Source organism: Caretta caretta, chromosome 10 (genome assembly GCF_965140235.1).
Source record: "Caretta caretta isolate rCarCar2 chromosome 10, rCarCar1.hap1, whole genome shotgun sequence".
NCBI classification, from domain to species: Eukaryota; Metazoa; Chordata; order Testudines; family Cheloniidae; genus Caretta; species Caretta caretta.
This window is the reverse complement of record NC_134215.1, coordinates 3,324,407-3,345,420: the sequence shown is the minus strand read 5'-3', so window position 1 is coordinate 3,345,420 and position 21,014 is coordinate 3,324,407. Positions and strand designations below refer to the sequence as shown.

General features: G+C 45.6%; 2 protein-coding genes across 3 annotated transcripts; one reads left to right on the top strand and one right to left on the bottom strand.

Moving 5' to 3' along the window:
- The first annotated feature begins 127 nt into the window (after positions 1–127).
- Positions 128–12,090, top strand: MLST8 (MTOR associated protein MLST8). Of its 2 annotated transcripts, XM_048867714.2 has the most exons (9): positions 128–253; positions 532–669; positions 2,516–2,567; positions 2,965–3,127; positions 4,864–4,939; positions 8,374–8,526; positions 8,759–8,883; positions 9,418–9,581; positions 10,384–12,090. In XM_048867714.2, exons 2-9 carry the CDS (start codon positions 541–543, stop codon positions 10,500–10,502), a joined length of 981 nt encoding a protein of 326 aa, XP_048723671.1. In that variant the 5' UTR covers positions 128–253; positions 532–540; the 3' UTR covers positions 10,503–12,090. The 2 variants fall into 2 exon arrangements, with proteins under 2 accessions (XP_048723671.1, XP_074989471.1); XM_075133370.1 differs by lacking the exons at positions 128–253; positions 532–669 and adding an exon at positions 921–1,033 and having other exon boundaries at positions 2,507–2,567.
- Positions 11,863–20,932, bottom strand: BRICD5 (BRICHOS domain containing 5). Its single transcript, XM_048867715.2, has 6 exons — positions 20,138–20,932; positions 18,312–18,443; positions 16,065–16,217; positions 14,880–14,987; positions 13,196–13,349; positions 11,863–12,396 (listed from the first exon to the last, which is right to left on the bottom strand). The coding sequence occupies exons 1-6, from the start codon at positions 20,177–20,179 to the stop codon at positions 12,302–12,304; spliced, it is 684 nt and encodes a 227-aa protein (XP_048723672.1). The 5' UTR covers positions 20,180–20,932; the 3' UTR covers positions 11,863–12,301.
- Between the last annotated feature and the right edge of the window lie 82 nt (positions 20,933–21,014).

The following is a 21,014-nucleotide window of genomic DNA, read 5'->3' as shown; positions in this document are numbered from 1 at the left end:
TCCCTCACGTGGTACCGCCCCGTTGAGGCCTTGACAGGCAATTGCAGTCTGCGCATGCGCCCCCAAGGACTCGGGGACTGCCTGTGCGCGTGCGCACCGCGCCTCTTGCCCCTTCCCCGACGAGCGACGCTACTCTGCGCGTGCGCATTCCCTCCTGCGAGTGTGTGTGTGTGTGGGGGGCGTTGCTCGCTGTGCGCGTGCGCCGCGGCACGGCTTTCTTTCTCGAGCCTGGTCCTCCTGCCGGGCCTTGCAGGTAACGGGGCGCCCGCCCGGGGTTCGGCCCCTCCCCCGGCCTCCGCCCCACGCTGGGGGCCGCGGGCGCCCCGACGCGCCGGTGATGGGCACGCCGCGGCCGCAGTGCAGGGCAGCCCGCGCCGGGCCAGGGCAGGTGTCCCCAGACTGCGCCCCCGTGCGGCCGGGATGGGGCAGGCAGGGCCGGGGGGACCGGACCGGACCTCGGACCGGGCTGGGTCTCGGACCGGACGGGGGCGGCCTGGGTCTCACCGCCCTCTCTGCTCCGTCCCCGCACAGGTGTCGGCCATGAACGCGGCGCAGGGCACGGTGGGCAGCGACCCGGTGATCCTGGCGACGGCTGGCTACGACCACACGGTCCGGTTCTGGCAGGCGCACAGCGGCATTTGCACCCGGACCGTCCAGCACCAGGACTCTGTATCCTTCTCCCACGGAGGGTGCCCCCGGCCGGCCCGCCTTGGCCCGCGAGGTGGGGTTCCCTTCGCTAGCCTGGCACCCCGCAGCGCTGCGCCCGCCAGGCCTGAGCCCTGCTTCAGCCCTGAGGAGCAGGGACAAGGGTCACGGGACGCTTTCCTGGCAGCGCCTTGGCAAGACCCTCCCCGCTTCCCTCAGCAAACCTGTGTATGTCTCATCCCATCTCTTTAGAGCGCTCCTCCACCCGTGTGGCATGGGCTGACCCTGAAATGGTCCCCACATCAGACACGTGACCCAACCTTCCACCCCGGCTTCAGTCGGTCGTTGGACGCCCTTTAAAGCTGGGAAACCACCGATGGCCTTTCCAGTTAGTAAATGGCTTTGCTGTCTTCTATCTGTGTGTCTTTCTGCGCGCTCAGCACACATTCGCAGAGTGCTATCTGAAATGCTAGGGTGTGGCCATACCAGAGGCAGGCTTCGTGAGAGACACTTTCTAAAAGCGCAGTCGGATTTGGTGGGGGTGTGGTGGAACTCTTCCGTCCTCTGTCCACGACCCAGAAATTGCTACATGGGATGCCAAAATATGAGAGACGGTGGCTTGTCTAACACTGTTATGCTTCAGTTTGGTGGGGAGGGGATTCGGGGGGAACACAGATAATTTTTTCAAAAAGAAAAGGAGGACTTGTGGCACCTTAGAGACTAACCAATTTATTTGAGCATGAGCTTTCGTGAGCTACAGCTCACTTCATCAGATCTGATGAACATCTGATGAAGTGAGCTGTAGCTCACGAAAGCTCATGCTCAAATAAATTGGTTAGTCTCTAAGGTGCCACAAGTCCTCCTTTTCTTTTTGCGAATACAGACTAACACGGCTGTTCCTCTGAAACAGATAATTTTTTCTTATCTGTTTGCATACTTGCTTTATGAAAAGAAAAAAAAATTGTTCGCCCTACAGAATCTAGCCACCGTTCTCACCCTCATGACCAGGCAAAGTCAGTAAGCTAAAACTCCATGGTTCCTAGAATAGTGCAAATGCCTGATGGCATCATGCATTATGTCACTCCCCAGATGAGAAAGTAAGTAAACAAAACCCAACTTCAGTAGAAACAGCGAAGGGTAAATAAATAGTGTTTGACAAAGGGCAAAAATGAGGCAGGAAAAGCATGAATATATAACGTCTTGGGAAAAGGGCTTTGCAATCAATGAAGAGTAGCCTCCTGGATCCCACCGCCTATACAAATATATTTAATAAGCAGGAATTGGTCTGTGCCTGTAAGAAAACAGCCCCACTGATGCTCTCCATGTTTGGCCTCCCCTACAAATCTTTCTAACTCCTCAACACTGGGTACACTTTCTGACAGATTTTTGGGGCAAAAAGAAGAGCTAGTTTATTGGTTCTGTATTTGATCTCAACTGTCAACATTAAATGAAAATCCAGAATTTGAAAAGACAACGTGTCCAAAGTAGAACATAGTGGTCAAGGGTACTGTGCTGTTTTTAAACGGTGGAGCATGTTGAGCTTAAATCGAGTTGCACTAACATCTAACTATGCTATGTCCGAGGAGCTGACTTTTTTATGTCCCACTTTTTAAATAAACATGTTTGAAACAGAGTCAGTGTGAGACTAAAGGTCTAAACAGGAGAATTCTTTTGATTTGAAAATCTCCTGACACATCATAGTGTGTTAAAGTGCCCCTTTTCCAAAATGGATAATCCCTAAAGAAAGGCCTCCTGGTCAGAAAGTCTTTGTTAACCGTACTTTTCTAAGGGCAGTGTGAATTTGAGATGACCCTTTTTTTCTGCTTGAGAGCTAATTGTTCTCTTTGTTAACCTTAACCAGTGCTGCTAGCAAGTAAATGCTCTGGAGATCACCCCAGACCGCAGCATGATTGCTGCTGCAGGTGAGTCTTGCTGTTGGGCTTCTCCCCACCTTTTCTCATGCATGCAGAGTTGAAACTGTTCTACAACCTCTGATATAGGTGATCCCCACTACCCTTGTTGTAATTTAGCCCTAGTGCACATGATGCAATTTTAATTTCCAGTTGGCCACCAGCAATAGGCTCAGAATGCCAATTGTCATTTATTTCATGAGCATGTCTCACTATAATCCCTGTGAGAAGCGCTTCTGCAGTTTTTGAGTTGCAGACTGCTGAGGTGAGTGAAATGGTGAAATTTCCCTTTACCATGTTTTAGTGGCCCCAAAGCAAGGCGGTTGTGGAATAGGGCTTTGGCAGTTTTCTGACAGAAGCCAAACATGCAGAGTGTCTGACTATTAGCGTTCATATTTCTGTCGCCCAGGTTACCAGCACATTCGAATGTATGATCTGAACTCTAATAACCCCAACCCTGTCATTAATTATGATGGCGTCAGTAAGAACATCACTTCTGTTGGATTCCACGAAGATGGTCGTTGGATGTACACGGGAGGAGAAGACTGTATGGCTAGGATATGGGACCTGAGGTAACTGCTGATGCCAGCCCACCTCCCTGTGCTGGGCCACTTGGGACAAAACTCCTAAGAGAGTTGAGGTTTCCATAAATGTCCTTGGGCTTTGAGCTTATGAAATCTCCAAGGCTAAGCAAGGCTGACACTGGTCAGTACTTGGATGGGAGGTCTCCAAGGAAATGCCAGGTGCCACGTGAAGTTGCACTGGGGATTCAGGAGGTAGCAGTCTTTCCCCAGAATCGATATTGAACCAGTAATGATGCCATGGGGCTCCTGGGGGTGCCTTATTTGGAAGAGATGTAAAACCAAGGTCCTGGCCAGTTTTGATCATTAGAGATTCCAAAGTACCTTTAACAAGAGAGGACTGTTAACCCCAGTGTTCTGGGCTAATTCCAGTTTGAGTAACTGTGACAGTTCTTGGGGTGCCCAGATTGTGAATTACTCTGTTACCTTCTTCCCCAGTGTCAGGGAATCTTACCTGTGCCTGGGTTGGGATCAGCTCCCTCACACCACCAGCCTTTCAGTGACTTGAGCACTCTCCTCTGGGCTGTCTTGCAAGTTAACCATGAGTGTACCCCAGTCACTGAATTCCTTTGAATTGTTTTCTGTGCTCTCCAGCTCTTGACGCTCGCTACTCAAGAAATCCTAGATCCCCTGCCCCCAAAAAAGCAGTGTGTCCCAGTTTTACTTTAAACCTCTCCTCCTGTAAACTACACAGCACTTACATAAACCTACCTTTGTTTTACTGTAAGAAAGAATACAGATTTTAACTAGAAACAAGAGAGAGTGGTGGAAACAAATGGTTTACAAAAGAAAAGAAAAGCATAAAGTGTGAGCCTGGGTCTATACTTATGAATAGGTCCCTTTCCTAGCTAATAAAGTAGGCTTTGTCCCCTAAGTATAGTCTGTGGCAGAGCTAGTTGGCTTCACAAAGAACTAAGGTCCAATTTTTCATGAGAACATCCCTGTCCCCCAAGATGTCTCTTCAGTGAAAGGATACAGAGGACCTCCCCCTTCTCTGGGTTATACTGATATAGTCTTTTGTTTCTGTTCATAGTCAGGGAAAATCTCGTGTTATAATGTTCCTTTTTTACCTTCCAGAGGGTTTGATTGATTGCAGTTGTCTTTGATGTTTGTCCATTGAAAGGCTTGGTATTAGCAAGGTTAAGCAGTTGAGCCTTGCATTGCATCACCAGCTAAACGGCTGGGTGACAACTCGCTCCTGCCTGAATGTTCCATCCCTGATACCTGTTACCCCAGTGGCTACGTTTTGCTCCAAGTCCATTAAGCATATTTTCAATATTCTTCCTTAAACATTACCTATATATACATCTCACCGCGATTATGACTCTAGACAAGTTATGAGCTTTCGGTAGGTACCTTACATGTTACTATGGATAAATATCCTGTATGACATGTTTGGTGTAATAAGTTGGTTAGGTGAGAGTTGTTTACAAAGAATAGGGGACCTTTTGTCAAAGGGTCTCTGTGTCACAGTAATTACATTCTGTCTCCCTAAAATCCCTTCTGAAGTTTCAGTTGGAAATGGAATTCTTCACATCCTGCAATTGTGTAGTGGTGGTATGTGCTGTCAAACAGCTGCTCTGGGTAAACACCGCTGCAGTGTTAGGTGTAAACAACCCTAAGATCCAGAAGTAAGGTGACTTGTTCAAGGCCACAAGAAATGGAAGATCTTACTGTAAACTCTCATCTCATCTGACTTCCCTTGTTTGTGTTCATTTTGTTGCCAGATCACGTAACCTTCAGTGCCAACGCATTTTCCAAGTGAATGCTCCTATTAATTGTGTCTGCTTGCATCCCAACCAGGTAAACACAGTCTCTTTTGCACTTACCGGACTTATTCTTGATTGAGGAAGGTTTTACGGATGTTCTCGTTAAAAATCTGATGTGCTACATCATTTTATGTTGGCAGTTATTACAGCAAATGCTCTTGTATATGACAATATTTTCTCCTCTGTTTATAACGTTGAGGGCTTCCTGGCTGTGTGAGTCAGGTAATTAGTGTCAGCAAGATCTGAGTTCCCCAACTGTTGTAATTCATGTAATACCTTCCACTCTTTCTGTTGAAGGATAATAGAGTGCTTTACAAACCATGCAGCCTCCCAGCACCTGAGATAGAAACTGTGGCCTGGTCTATACTAGAAAATTAGATTGGTTTAACTATGGCAGTCAGAAGTGTGAACAATCCACACCCCTGAGTGGCATTAAGCTGACCTAAATCCCTGGGTAGATAGTGCTAGGTTGACAGAAGAATTTTTCCATAGACCTAGCTACCGTTTCTCTGTGGAGTACCTCCATGGATGAGAGAATCCCTCCTGTTGGTTCAGAGTAGCAGCTGTGTTAGTCTCTATTCACAAAAAGAAAAGGAGGACTTGTGGCACCTTAGAGATTAACAAATGTATTTGAGCATAAGCTTTCGTGAGCTACAGCCCGCTTCATCGGATGCATTCCCTGTTGGTGTAGGTAACGTCTGCCCTGAAGTGCTGCAGCGGCACAGCTGTGCCATTATAGCGTGTTTAGTGTAGGCAAGTCCTGAGGCACAGGAGTAAGGTGATTTGTTGAAGGCTACAAAGCAAATCAAAGGCAGAGACCGGATTAGAACCCACTAGTCTTGATTTTCAACCCCTGCTTTAACTACTAGATGCTGTGGTTGCTACAAAGGGTGGTCAGAGTCAAAGATATTATAATACTTTTGAGCCAGATAATGACCCGGCTCCACGAAGAGTGAATTTGTGCGAGTATGGTAGATGAGTTACTTCTATGATTGTCCAGTGCCTCTCTGAGCACTAGATGGCATTACTGGATAAGCATCATAGTGCGTGATTGTTACGTAAGCAATGCGGCCATTTGTTGCTGCAGATCCACTTGGTGTAGTGTGCACAGTGTCTATCTGTTAATTATGATCTCCTGCTGAACTGAGACACAGGCGCCCTGCTCCATGGAAATATTCTTCACTCTCTGTGTTGTGAAAGCAAAACCTCCCTTGTGCAGTAAATAAAAAAAGCGCTGGGAGCTTTTTCATTGTTTCATTCTTACTCAGATCGCCTATTGGATTCTTTCAAGGACATTGTGGTGGCTGATTTTGAATTTTAATCCTATTTTAAAATTACATATTTCTGCTAGCGGAGGCTTAAAACTTTTGATTTGCACATTAAACATGTTTTAAACTGTAGCTGTTATTGGGCTGATTTCCCCCTAAATTCTTCCTGCAATAAGACGAAAATGTGTGTGGGCTTCTTCTTAAAATTTTGCAGTTCGCTCGGCTGAGACAATGCAAATAGACCATTTGACTTCACTTCTATTTTGATAATCCACGTTAAATTAATTTCATATTTACAAGCTCAATGTTCCAATGTTTGAGTTGCAAACATTGCAATGAAAGGTTTATTTGTCTTGAAAAACAAACCATTGTCATTTTAGAGAGGAAAATCACAAACACTTCCATGGCCTCCTTATGTTTATGCCTCTGTATTCCACATGGAACATAGGGCCTTCATCGCTGTCTTCCTTTGTTGCTGGTCTCCTTCTTCAGTCTTAGCTTCTTCCCATGTCATTTTGATAGCTTTCAGTTCAGCTTCTGTTGTATGTTTTCCTGTTATCCTTGGTCCCTACCTTGTCGCCTCTTGCCCAAGGGCTCCAATCCAATGCCTGTCTTATGTTGTTCAGATATTTCTCCATGGATGTACAAGTAATCTCCATTTTTGTTCTGTATTTTCTTGTTCTGTTTCTGTTTCATCCTTCTCCAGAGTTCTTGGCTTGTAATTTTTTCTGCCCATCTGATATTGAGGATTTATCTAAGGCCACTAACTGTGAAAACTTGGGAGTTTAGATCTTAAGGAGATCTTAAGAAGTCTCCAAGTTTCAGCCCCATATAGTAAGATCAACTTTACAATGATGATGAAATATATAAGTTTAGTTTGGAGCGCAAGGTTTCAGTTTCTCCAGATGGGCTTTAGGTTTACAAAGGCATGTTTGGTTTTTGCTGTTCTAGCTTTAATGTCTTCATCTGCTCCACCTTTAATACTTACAATGCTGCCAAGATATGTGAAATATCAGACCTCTTCTGTGTCAGTCCCAGGACGTGTTATTGGTACTGTGTGTTGATTCTTAATGGTTTTAGATTTCTCTCTGTTGATTGTTCAGCTCTATTAATTGTGCATAAGCCTGAAAATGTTTGGCTTTGTAAAAGCTTAATTTTGCAAGAGCTGAATTTTGGATTAGATCAGTGATGACCTTCACCTAATTAATACTGTTCGTACAGTGACAGTGCTTGAAAATGGAAAGTTTTATATTAGTGTCCAATATTGTACACAATTTTTGCATTTGAAAACATGGCTAAGCAGAACACTACAGTGCTGTAAGAAGGACATTAGTTCAAGAGCAAATCAGAGTAAATAGCACAAAGAGAAGGCAATACTTATTCATATAGTGTCATCAACCTGTGTAACTCGCTGCTGTAGGACATCATTGACTCAGGGTCTGCAGCTAGATTGATTGATTTTATAGAGGCCTAAATAATGTAATGTCCTGTTCTAACATTTGGGGCAGTCAAATGTCATGGTTAAGGGTGGAAGCTGATCACTGCAGATATCCGGGAGAAATTATTGCACTGCCCCATTGGCTAATTACATTATGGATGGTGGCCATCTTTCTCAGAAGCAATAATTGTTGCTCGCTGTTGGACACATAATAGAGGGGATTAGATTGACCCGTGATCTGATCCAGCAGAACAAATCCTACAGTGACTTGTGACCCTGAGAAAAGCATTTAGGCCCACGATTTGCAAAGTCTTCACTAATTTTGAGTGCTTCAATTTTCGGTGCCCACTGGACCTCTAGAGTTTGATTTTTTAGAGGTGCTGAAGTGGACTTCAGCTAGAGTTGTAGGCGCTCAGTGCTTCTGAAAACCAGGCTCTCGTTGTCTGTAGGTGGGTGCAGAAAATTAATGGACGCTTGTGAAAATGTAGGCCTTAACCTTTCTGCCTCAGTTTCCCATCTGTATTATGAGGATAATATTTCTCTAGCTTGCAGCGAGGATTAACTAGTTAACGTTTGTACAGTGAGATGGAGATCCAAAGGATTGCCGTATTAATGAGTAAGTGAATAGAATAGGAAAGTCTAGACTTCTTAAACAAGAGTGGCAGCTGCATTTGATGCACTTTTCCTCGGGTGTGCCACACACAGATATTTACCCCAGTTGGTGTTTCTGAGCACTATGGAGAATTTGTTTGTTTCTTGCAGGCTGAGCTAATTGTAGGTGATCAGAGTGGTGCCATTCACATCTGGGACCTGAAAACAGACCACAATGAACAACTGATTCCAGAGCCTGAAGTTTCTGTCAATTCAGTTCATATTGACCCAGATGCCAGTTACATGGCAGCTGTCAATAGTTCGGTAGGTACAGCTGGAGAAAGGGAATACGAATTGTCACTGCTGCAGCGACACATTAGAAGTCGGCCTGCCTTTGCACATCAACACTTTGCTGCTGCTGCACGTGTGTCTGATGTGCAAAGTTCGCTGTATCGTGGAGCAGGAGGTGGTGAGTACTTGGGTATAAAGACCAAAAGGGGTGGTGCTCAAATCTCTCCTGATCTTTTGCAGCAATAATGTCTCTCTCTCTTCGTAGGGCAATTGTTATGTTTGGAATTTAACAGGTGGCATTGGAGAGGAGGTAACTCAGCTAATCCCCAAGACCAAAATTCCAGCACACAACCGCTATGCCCTTCAGTGCAAGTTCAGCCCTGATTCCACGTGAGTGACTTGCCAGCTTAGTTATTTACTGGTGGTTCAAACAAAAGTGTCCTTTCAAGTCAGATGCCAGGGGACTGGCTGTGCCCCCAGCTGTTGACATAATGCTGGCTCCGTAGCAGCATTCCAGCTGCACAAGAGAGAGAGAGGATCAGGAGGCAGCTCAGGTATCGGTTGGACCACTGTCACTTATTTCCCTGTTTTTGCTTAATGATCTCAGAAGTGCTCTGGGAAGCTTCAACCCTTTTTATGATTGTGAGAACCGGTGCTGCATTGACACCAGAGATCTGATTTACTGACCTCTCTGAGTGAAAGTCTCTCTCTCTCTCTACCCCATTTACCTTGCATTAAGGAGGGCAGATTGCGACCATTGTCCTCTAATACTGGGTTGGGGAAACAGCCTGTGAAGACTGCCAGCCGCAGCATGCTGTGTTTCATCAGTTTATTGCCATTCCAGAACCAGCTTAGTGAGTCATTTAGAAGCATAGCACCAAGTCGTAAACATGTACACGTCTCCCTCCCCTCTTTCCCTTCCAGGCTCTTAGCTACCTGTTCTGCAGACCAGACGTGTAAGATCTGGAGGACTTCAAACTTCTCTCTAATGACGGAGCTAAGCATTAAGAGTAACAACCCTGGAGAAACCTCCCGTGGCTGGATGTGGGACTGTGCGTTTTCTGGGGACTCTCAGTATATTGTCACTGGTAAGATATGCATCACTGGCCAGATATCCCAAAAATCCCTTGGAGGGAGGGAGGCCTGTATAGCATCACAGGATTTGTTGACCTCTCTAGCTCGAGGTGCTGCCAATTCACAATGCTTCAAAGACCGCAGACTTCCCCCATTCATGCCAAATGCATCTGGTACAAGGGAAAGGAGGATCCCTTCCTCTTCCCCCCCCACCTCCCGAAAGCATGTGATCCATCCCTCATACACTCTTCCACTATACCATATAGTTGACTAATTCTCTTAGCTATTTTTACCTGTTTGTTATTTAAACATAAAACCTATTGCATCTTGTTTTAATCAGACATAAGCCTCATGTTTGCTCTGGTGGTGGTGCTGTGTTGGTCCCAGGACATTAGAGAGACAAGGTGGGTGAGGCAATATCTGTTACTGGACCGACTTCTGTTGGTGAAAGAGACAAGCTTTCTAGCTTATACAGAGCTCCTCTTCAAGTCTGGACCTGACCTCCTTTAGACCTGAAGAAGAGCTCTGTGTAAGCTTGAAAGCATCTCTCTCCCCAACAGAAGTTGGTCCATTAAAGGATACTACCTCCCCCACCTTGTCTCTTTAATATAAGCCCAATGTGTGTTGTGTTTTTCCATGTGGTAAGGAGGTAGCCTGAAATGCGTATGACCATTTTAGTATTTTCAAAGCACTCCCTGTGACTATTCCATGCTGTATGGAGCACTGCAGTACATATCCCCGAGGATGTTTGCAAGAAAAAACAGGCACAAGTGTGAAATTTCCTTATGGTCAATATCTCTTCACTTCCCCTTTCAGCCTCCTCGGATAACTTGGCCAGGCTTTGGTGTGTGGAGACTGGTGAGATCAAGAGGGAATACAGTGGCCACCAGAAAGCAGTCGTCTGCCTCGCTTTCAATGATAGCGTGTTGGGATAACGTGCACGTGTTGGAGAGAAGGGACCTCTGCTCATTCAGTTGTCTTCTCGTGACAAGTATCCTAGTGAGAGTATGTGTAACATACATTTGTAACCAACCCCCCTTTCTGATAGGAGACGGCTGAATCTTCAGCAGAAACAGCCTTCAACCGGAATGAGAACAGCCTTCAGTTTTAAGCAAAGCAAAACTGAAGTAATCTTAAATTGAGAGGGGTCCTGGGTGGCTCAGGTGGGTGGGAGTGGGACACAGCACCTTTCACCTCCACTTTGCCCATTCACATCCAGCTCCGGTAGTTAGCAGCTGGAAGTGGTTCTGTGCAGATGGGTGTTCAGGGCCTGTGTGAAATAGGCTGATGTGCACAGTCCAAATCCTAGTGGATGCACAGCCAAACCCACAAACATCCATCACATTTGGCACTACGTGGTGGTCTTGTTCAATTTCAGCAGCAAGGCAAAGGACAGAATGGGCCCTGGAGACTGAATTCCTCTTACTGCTATAGAGCATCCCTGCAGCTCAGGGTTGAGGCAGGTTGTGAGGGAAGCTGGTCCTGCAATGCCTTTGAGGACAGAGAGAGGCCTTCACTCTCCAGGGCTGTTGGTCAGTCAGCAGCATGACATCTCCCATTACTGTTTCAAAATGAAATGGAAGCAGCTGGAGATTGCCCTTGTGACACTGTATCGTGTTCAAGTCAAAGAGGACCAGTAAACATCATCTGGCAGCTTGTACTTCATTTTTACATCATAGTTGGGGGAGGGAGGCACTGTCTTGAATGGAGACTTCTGCAGTATAGAATAAGCCCTCCTGCTGTTGGGGTTGCATGCAAATTGTCTATTCGTTGTAGCAGTGCTACCCCTGATGGATGTCTGCTCTTAAAGGGTCCTTCCCTCAGATAGGTGGTTTGGAACTTGCCGTGGAGTGACTAGAGCAGGGTTAGAGGAGAGAGTGAGAAGAAATAAAGGAGCTTTGGGTAGGCACTGCTCTGTAAGCGCCTGATCGTTTAATGCACCAAGTACCCTGACTAATGGACTTAGCCTTGGGTGCCCGGTTTTTTGTTAGAATAAAACATTGTGTGTAACGTTTCCTTAGAGTAAAAGGACACTGCCCCTTTTCCTCACCCCAGCACTTCTCCCTGGGAACAGACCAGAACCGTAATTGAATAGAGTGCCCAGCCCCTTTCAGTGCAGGGAAGGTGGAGACAGTGCAGCTCAAGCGAGCCCCTGCACGGCCTCTGCAGCACGACGGTGCAGCGAAAGCCTTTGGAAGTTCCTCTACGCGGAGGGGAAGAAGCCAGCAGCCTCTCTCGGGCGGAAGCTGGAATGAATCATTTTGAAAAGGTAGCAGAGGAGCAACAACCACTTCCTCATTTTGGAGTCACTTTATTAAATCAATTGCACAGACCTAGCAGGGGAATTTTAGACAATCAGTTTTAACTGATCAACAAAAATTTTTTTTTCTTTGTTGAACACTAGTACATGCAGCCCCGAGCCTAGCCTGTCCCCTCCCTATGTGATGTAATTACTCTACATGCGTGTCTACAGGTCCCAGCCCAGGCATAGGGTTGTAAATAAAATGTGTATATATATTGCAACATGCTTTTGGAAATAGTCCTGTTTAATTTGATCCCTTCTATCACTTTCCCAACCTCTCGAATTGCATCATGAAATCAGGGTTGGAGCCTTTCATATGGAAGTTATCTGAATAACCTTAGACATTAGCTTATTTAAGTCAGAGGCTTTTCAGGATTTAAATTCAAGTACAAAGAGAAGTAGCAGGGGGAGTCAGTCCCCTTGAAGCAGGGCTTAATCAGGAAGGTAATAAAAGCAGACAGACAAGCAAATGTTGCTTGGAAAACAGATGTCAATGCATAGGTAAATGAGCCGCTTCTTCCCAGGGCCTGCAAAAAAAATGAGATAAAATGCACAGAAAGAGCATGGCCTGTTGCAAATCCTTCACATGTAGGAATGCTGCCCCTCTGGAGAATGAAACATGGGAAACCTGTGGTAAGAGTCTTCCCAGCTCTCTGTCCTTGAAGAGCTCAGTTAAAACAGAACAAGCTCTTCAGTGGATCACTTTCGGAGGGGGGAGAGGAGATGGTGAATATTTAGCTGCCAAAGCCATTGAGGTGGGGCAGTGGCTCCCTGAGATGGTCATTATTGATTTTTATTCCACTCTTCTACCTGGGGCATGTGGAGTGGCTCAAGCCAGGGGAAATAGGATGCAGCCTTTCCTCACTAATTCAATACCAAGCCAGCTTGATGTGGCTGGAAGTTGTTAGCATCTAACAGCCATGCAGTGACTAGTGAAATGAGTCGTTTGATCTTAGGACAGTGCTTTGTCCATGTTACAGAAGCCATCGCTGCTGGCCCCACTGTTAAAAGTCTGAGCAAAGTTGCCAATATCAAATGGTCCTGGAGACTGAGCTCAGCAGAGTTAATGCTCATTATCACGCTAGGATGGGGAAGTTTGCATTAGCACAGCTCCATGTCTGTCTGGGGAGGCGGAGACCACTTCATGTGCCTGGACTGTCAAGCCAGCAGCAGTGATAACCTGCACTCATGTCACTTACAGCATCTCTTGTCTCCACATATGACATATCTGAACCCCCCTTTGCCCATTATTTCTCCAGGTCCATGATCCTCACTTCAGAAGCAATGACTGCTCCCCTCCTTTGAAGGGTAGTTCCTCTAACTTACCATCCCCTTTCCTGACCCAGTAGATGGAAGTCTGCTCACACAGGGTTTGGATAGCTTCCCCCAGGCTTCCGGCATTTGCTTGTCTCCCCGGCAAGATCCCCAGGAACTCTCTGTAGTACTTGGTTTGATTATTCTGAAGCAGCAGCTGATTGATCTGAAAGGAATATCACAGTATGGCTTATCACAGGAAAGAAAGTGTCCCCAAGGGACTTCTTGTCTCTGGTTTCATTTCACAGACTCTCTAAGAGCAATCCCTAACCTAGTGGCAAGAACAGGGACCCCTCTATGGAATCTCCCCTCTCACAGGAACTTTCCTTGTGGCTAGGAAGGACAGGATGAGCGATGGGTGGAACCCTTCTGAGGGGGGTAGGAGGGCTAGTCCTCCTCTCAGGACACTACTTCACGGGAGAGGAGCTTGGATGCAGGTCTCCCATGTTGACTCTGAGGCCTCCTGTGGGAAAAAGTCACTTTAACAGCAAAGACCACATGAGAATGTCCCTTTGCCCTTCCACCCAAGGATCTGCCAGTGCCTCACAGACAATAATTAAGTCTCTTACTATCCCTACTTACAGGTGGGGAACCTGACACACACAGGTGTGAATCTCTCCTTCACCAGAGTATCCAGATAAGACCTTGAGGTCCCACACTGAGTGACTGGCAGAGACAGGACTAAAACCAAGACAGACTTGCTGTTTTCCTGCTGTGACCACCAGAGGTGCTGCCTCTGGGGCTGTCATTCTTTCTTTAGTTTCATTTAACAACCCTGCAGAGGCCTCGAACCCAGAACACTGCTTCCGCTGAAGGGTTCTCTTTCCTGGGTGCATTTTGTTGACATTCTCAGGGGTCTCTCATTCCTCTGTTAGTTTATTCTAAATGGTCCTTATCCAGCAAGGGAGTGGGGTGAGGAAAGTAAAGGATGAGTCTGCATTAAGCAGCCCTCATTATCAAGGCAGTAAGGAAATCCAGCACAGCCTGGCCCAGAGCTTGGCATCCCTTTTCTGACATTCAAAAAATAGGGCCCTCTGTCTTCTTGAAATAGAAGCTGGCTTTCCCCTCTATTAAATCCATTAACATTTTGTTCAGAGGGTTGTTATACATCATTACTCAAAACTTATTTCCACTGTTGATTTGCTAACAAAACCACCTTTGTGTCTTCTTCCCCAGAATTATTATTAGCAGGTAACAGAATCTGCCAAGCCAGTACAGTGCGACTGGGGTTTGTTAAAGTCCAGTTATTCACATCCCATGGCACACCACTGTCTTGCCCTTCCATCCCCCTTCTTATGTTTTGTACAAAAAATATTAAATCACTATAAACCCGGTCAGCCATTTCCTCCCAGTGTCATTTGAACTGTTCTGTCACAATCCAACCTGGCTACTGGTGCAAGGCAGAATCGAGTGGCACTATTCTCCGAAGGAAAATAGCTCTCTGCTCTCATCTTAGAAGTACAAATAATACAAAATGAGGAAATACCAAAAAGTTCCTTTACAGCTGGAAGAGCTGGTGGTTCTGTTTAGCTTCACTTGCATCACCTTGGTTCAATGTATAAAAACGTTCACTAGGAAAACAAATCCACCCAGCAACGGGGATTTAACAAGATTCTAGAGAGCCTTTGGGAAGCTGGTGTCCGTTCCTCCCCCAGCGGTTCAGCTGCCCCTGTGCAGAAATCATGTAACTGCTCACCCTGTGCTCAGACAGATTGAAAGATATCTGCACGTTCTCAAGATCCCAATCATCCATCTTCCGCAGGTAACACGCATTTTGATCTGCGAGTTTATAGCAGACATAGCCCTGTGCAAAACATAACACAGAACAGCGTATGTTTCATTGACACAGCATGTGTGTATGCAGTGCTTATCTAAGCTAACACTTAATAGAAAGTCTTCCCTTGGTCCTGCATTGTTTTTCAAAGCAGCAGCCAGAGTGGCTGCCTTTCGACAGGAATGAGCATAGCCCTGGAAATGGGGTGGGGGAGATTTATTAGCCGCTGACTGTGGATCAGCGGTGGGAATTTGCAGTGGTATATACAACAGTAGTTCTCCAACTGTGGTCCAAGGAGCAGTTGGAAGCTGCCTGTAGAGAGCTAGCTGGTGACAGTGTGCAAGCTGTTCTCATTTCACCTGCTAAATTGCATTAGAAGAAAGGAAAGTACTAAATGGGCTTTGATACTTTTGCAAGCAAGTAATTCCTGCAGTTGCCATAGGGGTGCTATGTGATCACAGTTGGGAAGGGAGGTGGGACTGGGCAATGATGAACAGGAAAGGAGGTGGGGTCCCTGGGATTGTGAATGGGAATCTGCGTAGGTTGGCATTAGAACTCATGAGTTCCAAAGTCCTGGTCCCCTACTCAGACCGCTTTGTCTCCATCATTCAAGGATCTGTTGCAGAGTCCTTTCCCTGTTGCATGGTCAGTGATGCGGGGAAGATAGGGGATAAAATGGGGTCATTAAAATGACATTGGACAGCTCCCCATCTTGGACAGAGTCTCGCATTTAATGGCTTTCCAGTATAGCACAGCAGCCATCTCCAAAGCCACCTCAGCTCTAGGATTTGTGTAAAAGCAGTTGATGTGCAGGGAGGAACAGCGCATCCCAGAGTCAGTGCTCTAAACGGTATGTATTCCTGCCTCAGGCTGCCTGGACGAAGGGCCAACACGTGCCTCCCTGAAGCTTCTGAAAAGGATCATTAGAAAAAAACAGCTGATCACTACCACCCCCTTATCTGCACCTAGCTCTCAAACCAACGACGATCAGGCACGAATTAGTTGAAACTTTTCTCCGAGACATTTACTCTTATAATTGCAAAGTCACCCATTTCACTCAAAGAGATGGTAACACCAAGCAAAGCCCTCCTGCTCTGTTGCACTCACATTCTTGCTGTCGAACAAGACCACCGTTGTGTGGTTACTTGGCGAAGTTACATGATAAGTAACAGTATTCTTGGACTTGTCAACAAAGGCCGACTGATTCGTCTGGGAGCCCTGGTGATTCTGAAACGTTAGCCGTACAATCTGCAAAACAGGCTGAGCACACACACACACACACACAATGAGAGCAGAGGCTGCGCTCCCAGCCCCAAGGAGTGACGGGTTGGGATTGTGGCTACAGAGCCTGTGGGGGGGGGGGGGGATCAGCCGGCCCAAGGGAGGCACCTTTTCCTCTCTAATCGTTCTCAGCCACTTGGCTTCAGGGAACGTGCATGTGCTTTTCACTCGTTATGAGAATAACCTCCCAGGACCTTCGCTTCCGCACGTTCTTAGTCTGAGCTATTTAACAATGAACAGAGCCAAATGCAGACTCTGTCAGAGCAAGCAGATTCCAGAGGGCAGATTCAAACCGAGGGCATGTGAGCAGGAGCACGTGCTGGGCGCTATCTGGGGTGGGCGAGAGCTGGTCTCCGGCAGGGGCCCCCAACCATGCAGCTGGAGGCAAACATGGAGCCAGCGTGGGAGTGCTGAGCAGAGGCCAGGCCAGCTCCATGACAGCCAATGCAGGGGATAGTTACAGCAGGGCTGCTCCCGGCACCCATGCAGACATTCGCCCTAATAGAGGGCAGCGTATTCGCTGGCAGAGAGGAAGCGCTGGATCCCAGCGAGGCTCCCAAGGAGCTCCGTCAAATGGAGGATGCCGAAGGGAGGAGCCTCACTGCTCACCTGTTCCCCGCCAGCACTGCTCGCTGTGTGGGCGCACCGACCCTCTACGGCTACCCTAGTGGCAGGAGGTTATAATCACACATGTAATCTGTTTGCTTAGAAGAGAACAGCACCTGCCTTTACTAACAAACGGGATATTCAGACTCCTTTGATTTAGCCGTCCCCTGCAGATGAGTTCTCCCCAAGATGTAAATAGCCCACCAGGCTGCGTGCATCATTCCTTGAAACACCCTCCTCCCCCCCACTTGGGCACTACTGTGATACTGTGGCTTCTCAAATGCATTTATTGAGGGCTGCTGTTGGCAGGTCACCTTAAAAGGGACAATGGGGCAGATTAATCCCTGATCTCATCTTACTGACTGCAGCAGAGTTACATGAGGGGCAAGGGCAGAGTAGGCAAACCAGGGCCCTCGGAACAAGGACATGCTTCAGCCCCCCACCTCCTCCCAGAGAAGCAGGGGCCATGGCACGGGACCCTTTTTTCCTTCCCAGGAGTAACAACAAGAGCGCTGCTCTCTCCCAGAGTGGGGCAGCAGGCACTCCCTATTACTTAAACCCTTTAGCTGGGGTGCATTTGCTTGGGTGGGTGGGGCTGTTGCCCTCCTCCTGTCACACAAGGGCACCTTAGCTGGGAAGGCCTCCAGAGCAAAGGGTCTTGGAGTTAACACCTCCATGAGCTAAGTGGTGCAGTTCATACCTCAGAGTTATTGTTTCAGGCTCTCTGCAGACTCAAGCACAGACGACTTGGGACAGTCATGCTTGGATCATGTTTTCAACACTTATTAGTAAGCATATAGGGCTTGAAATGTACTTTAAAAAAAAACCAAAGAAAGAAAAGAACAAAAAGAAAACAGATTCTGATGTAGTCACATGAATCCAAAAGATGGGCTCTTGGCACAGGCCTATGGCACCGGTTCCTTAATCTGGTCCTGACCAGGGGGAATTGGCCACGCTTGTTTTTATTTGATTTCTTAACTAGGAGCAAAGATCAATATTTTTCTTTTTTTACCCTTGACCATTTGGCTGTCAGATTCTTGACAAGAAAGAAAAATTGTATTCCCCTCCATCCAGACTCTCCCTGGAATTACAGAGAGTGATGTTGTTATTGCTGAGAGGCAGCATTTATTATGAGAGATTAAAATATCAGGAACAGTTAAGAAAAATTGGATGTCTGCTCTCAGCAAGGTAAAAGGCATCCTTTGGACAAAATTCTGACCCATGTAATCCTACTGACTCCAAGGGTAATTGAGGGCAGAATTTGACAACATGAGGTCAAGCAACTGGCAAAACTTTCTGGATATTTATAAGTAGCTGTGTATTTGATCTACTGTAAAAAGAGGAAGAAAAAATTTGTGGAAGGTTTCCTCTGTGCTCCCCCTTCCCCTGCCCGCAAGATCAATTTCAAGATATTCCAATAGGAAATTGAACTATGTATATGGAACCATAAATGAATTAATTCCTTACCTTGGTAGTCCTACGGGTAAAGCTGAAAATTACCACCACACTGATGCCAACAATGGCGAAAAACAAGATTACAGACAAGATGACCCAAAGTATTCTGGAAGGAGTTTTGGATTCTGCCAGAGGTCTTCTCTCCTAGGAGCCAAGACACAGATCAATAAATAAGAAAGCAAATGGAGTTAAACATTTATTCGTTTAAATTGCAGAAGTAAATTATTGCTCATGAAAGGTGCTGGATGGGCAGCCCTGTGGATTAAAGGCAAAGTGTAAGGGCTTGTCTATATGGGAGAAACTGGCCAGCAGAACTTCCAAAGCAGAGTAATGATACTGGAACAGAGTCACTTTTATTCTGGAATAGAGCGTGTCTACACGAGACATTATACAAACATAGCCATAGTGGTATAATCATACCACTATAGTTCTGTCAGTAATTTCCCCATGTAGATAGGAAGCCCTTAAAATGTTTGTACAGTTACTTGAACCAACCAGGCTTCCTGGGTGGAAAAGCTGCTACCTTACTTTTTACCATGGGGAAGATTTAGAAGAAAGATATTTTAGTATTAAATGCCATTATCTTGTTTTGAAATAGAAAAAAAAATCTTTTTTTAAAATTCCCTGTACACTGCAACGATGGTCCATTGCCCCTCTTTTACAAAAGATAATTGCTTATATCTTATTTTCCTGTGACAGTTTTTACTTAAAGCAAAAAAACTTAAAGTCAGATGGGTTTCAGAGTAGCAGCCGTGTTAGTCTGTATTCGCAAAAAGAAAAGGAGGACTTGTGGCACCTTAGAGACTAAGTCAGATGGGTATTTGTAATGTTTCCACAGTACGTTTTGATACACAGAGCATTTTCATTACTACATGGAAAAGGTTCAGTTTCACTTTTATGTTTGTGTTTGAAACATTTTTGTAGTAATTTCATAACAGATTGTAAACAAAGCATGTTACACCAAGAAAATACAATAGCAAAATGCAGATTTAACAACAAAATAACCTGTTTCTTGGGCTCTGAAGCACAGGGATAAATCAAATAATTTCAGGCAAGTAGATGTTAGAATCAAATAGTAAATGAACTTCTAAAAGTTCATCAAGTTGTTAGAATTTATATTTTTAAACACATACTTTACAGTTGTTGATCTACTGTATATTCTAGAAAAATGCATTAAATATTAAATCACCCACTGGATGTAACAGATAAAAAAATGAAAGATACTTACATTCAAAAGCCTGTTTGTTTGAATATAAATTTGCACAAGACTTATCAATATGAGATTTTCAATTGCAAGTGAAATTCCCCTGGATTGCAGGGGCAGATTTACACAGACACATGGACAAGGGAACCCTTGTATAATGAAGGTCTAATGAAGTCCTATCTTTCACAGAGCTCTTTCCTCTGTGAAAGGTCCTCTGTAACTCTGCAAATTCCCATTGACTTGCAATATGCACTTTATGATGGATTGGTATCACTTCCATTTGATTTCACTACAAACATGTCCCTGGATGCTAGTTCATCTTACGTGTATTCCATGCTACGTACATAGGGGCATCTGCAACATATCAGCAGATGATATGATTCCAACAGGTTTACAGGAGCAAAGATTTTAGTCCAACTAGTTGAGTCAGTGATAGGCACTTTGGAAATGCTGAGCCCTCACAAATATCACGTCAATCTGTGTGAGTTGCAGGGGCTCAGCACCTTGGAAAGTCTGGTAACTCCCATTCCAACAACCTGTGAAAATACAGAACTAAGGGCTTGGTGGAGGCAGCTGGTACTGGGGTCCTTGGTCGGGGTGCTGCAGGCTGTGCCCCGACAGAAGGGATACTTACTGCAGGGGTGGCGTTGGCAGCACTGCTCCTTTCTTCCTCCATCCTCCCAATCTAGCGGCAGCCCTTGCTCCTGCGCCTCCTGCTAACGTACAGCTTGTGCATGATCAGAACCCTCTGAATGCAGCTGGAAATGAAGGATGTGTCCATCACAGCCAAATAAAGTCCCTACCCCAGCCTCTCAGCTCAGAGAAACCCACGTGGAGGCTGAAACTTTAGATCTAGGACATGGGGGCAAAACAGATACTGTGGAGAGATACTGTCACTGGTGTAAAGATGCTCTTCCTGCCTCCCCTTGTGAGTCAGCTGAAGGTATTCAGTTGGAACACAATCACGGGCTTTGTGCAGGGCCTTCTGTGTTATCCAGCCACACTTATGGCAGATGCCAAGTCTCATTTATTAGGAAAAATTGAAAATGAATAGGGGGGAGCAGCCGTTTGCCCTTGTTATCTAATTACTTTTACATTTCAAAGTGAATGTAATGCTGGTCAGATAGCTCTGGGAGGCTGAAGTCAAACTGTTTTATCTCTAGGACCGATCAGAGTGAATTGATTTAAATAAAAGCTATTTTAATCATCAGTTTTAATCATGTTTTGTGTTTGTATTTTTTAGTTATTTTCCTTAGGAAAGGTTGATTCCCATTGGTTGGTAATCCTTGAAACAAGTTGATCTGCAACTAAATATAGCCTGTACACTAAACTGGTGCTTCTTTTTGTTAACTAGGAGAATACAATAGATCTAAGATATTATAAACTTAATGTACATTTATTCAGATTCTTAATTTTAACGTTTAAGAAGTTAGATTATGAATTCCTTTCTTTCTCGTGGTTTGTATGAATATTCAAATTCAATTTAAAATGGACAAAACAGCATTTTTTAA

What these genes read in the sequence shown, in the direction of transcription:
- MLST8 (XM_048867714.2), top strand. Translation starts at nt 541, where the DNA reads ATGAACGCGGCGCAGGGCACGGTGGGCAGCGACCCGGTGATCCTGGCG. An exon ending in CAGCATGATTGCTGCTGCAG is followed by an intron (nt 2,568 to 2,964) that starts GTGAGTCTTGCT and finishes TCTGTCGCCCAG; the next exon opens with GTTACCAGCACATTCGAATG. An exon ending in AAGTTCAGCCCTGATTCCAC is followed by an intron (nt 8,884 to 9,417) that starts GTGAGTGACTTG and finishes TTTCCCTTCCAG; the next exon opens with GCTCTTAGCTACCTGTTCTG.
- BRICD5 (XM_048867715.2), bottom strand. Translation starts at nt 20,179, where the DNA reads ATGGAGGAAGAAAGGAGCAGTGCTGCCAACGCCACCCCTGCA. An exon ending in TCAATCTGTCTGAGCACAGG is followed by an intron (nt 13,350 to 14,879) that starts GTGAGCAGTTAC and finishes TATTCCTTTCAG; the next exon opens with ATCAATCAGCTGCTGCTTCA. An exon ending in CTGGGTCAGGAAAGGGGATG is followed by an intron (nt 12,397 to 13,195) that starts GTAAGTTAGAGG and finishes TTTTTTTTGCAG; the next exon opens with GCCCTGGGAAGAAGCGGCTC.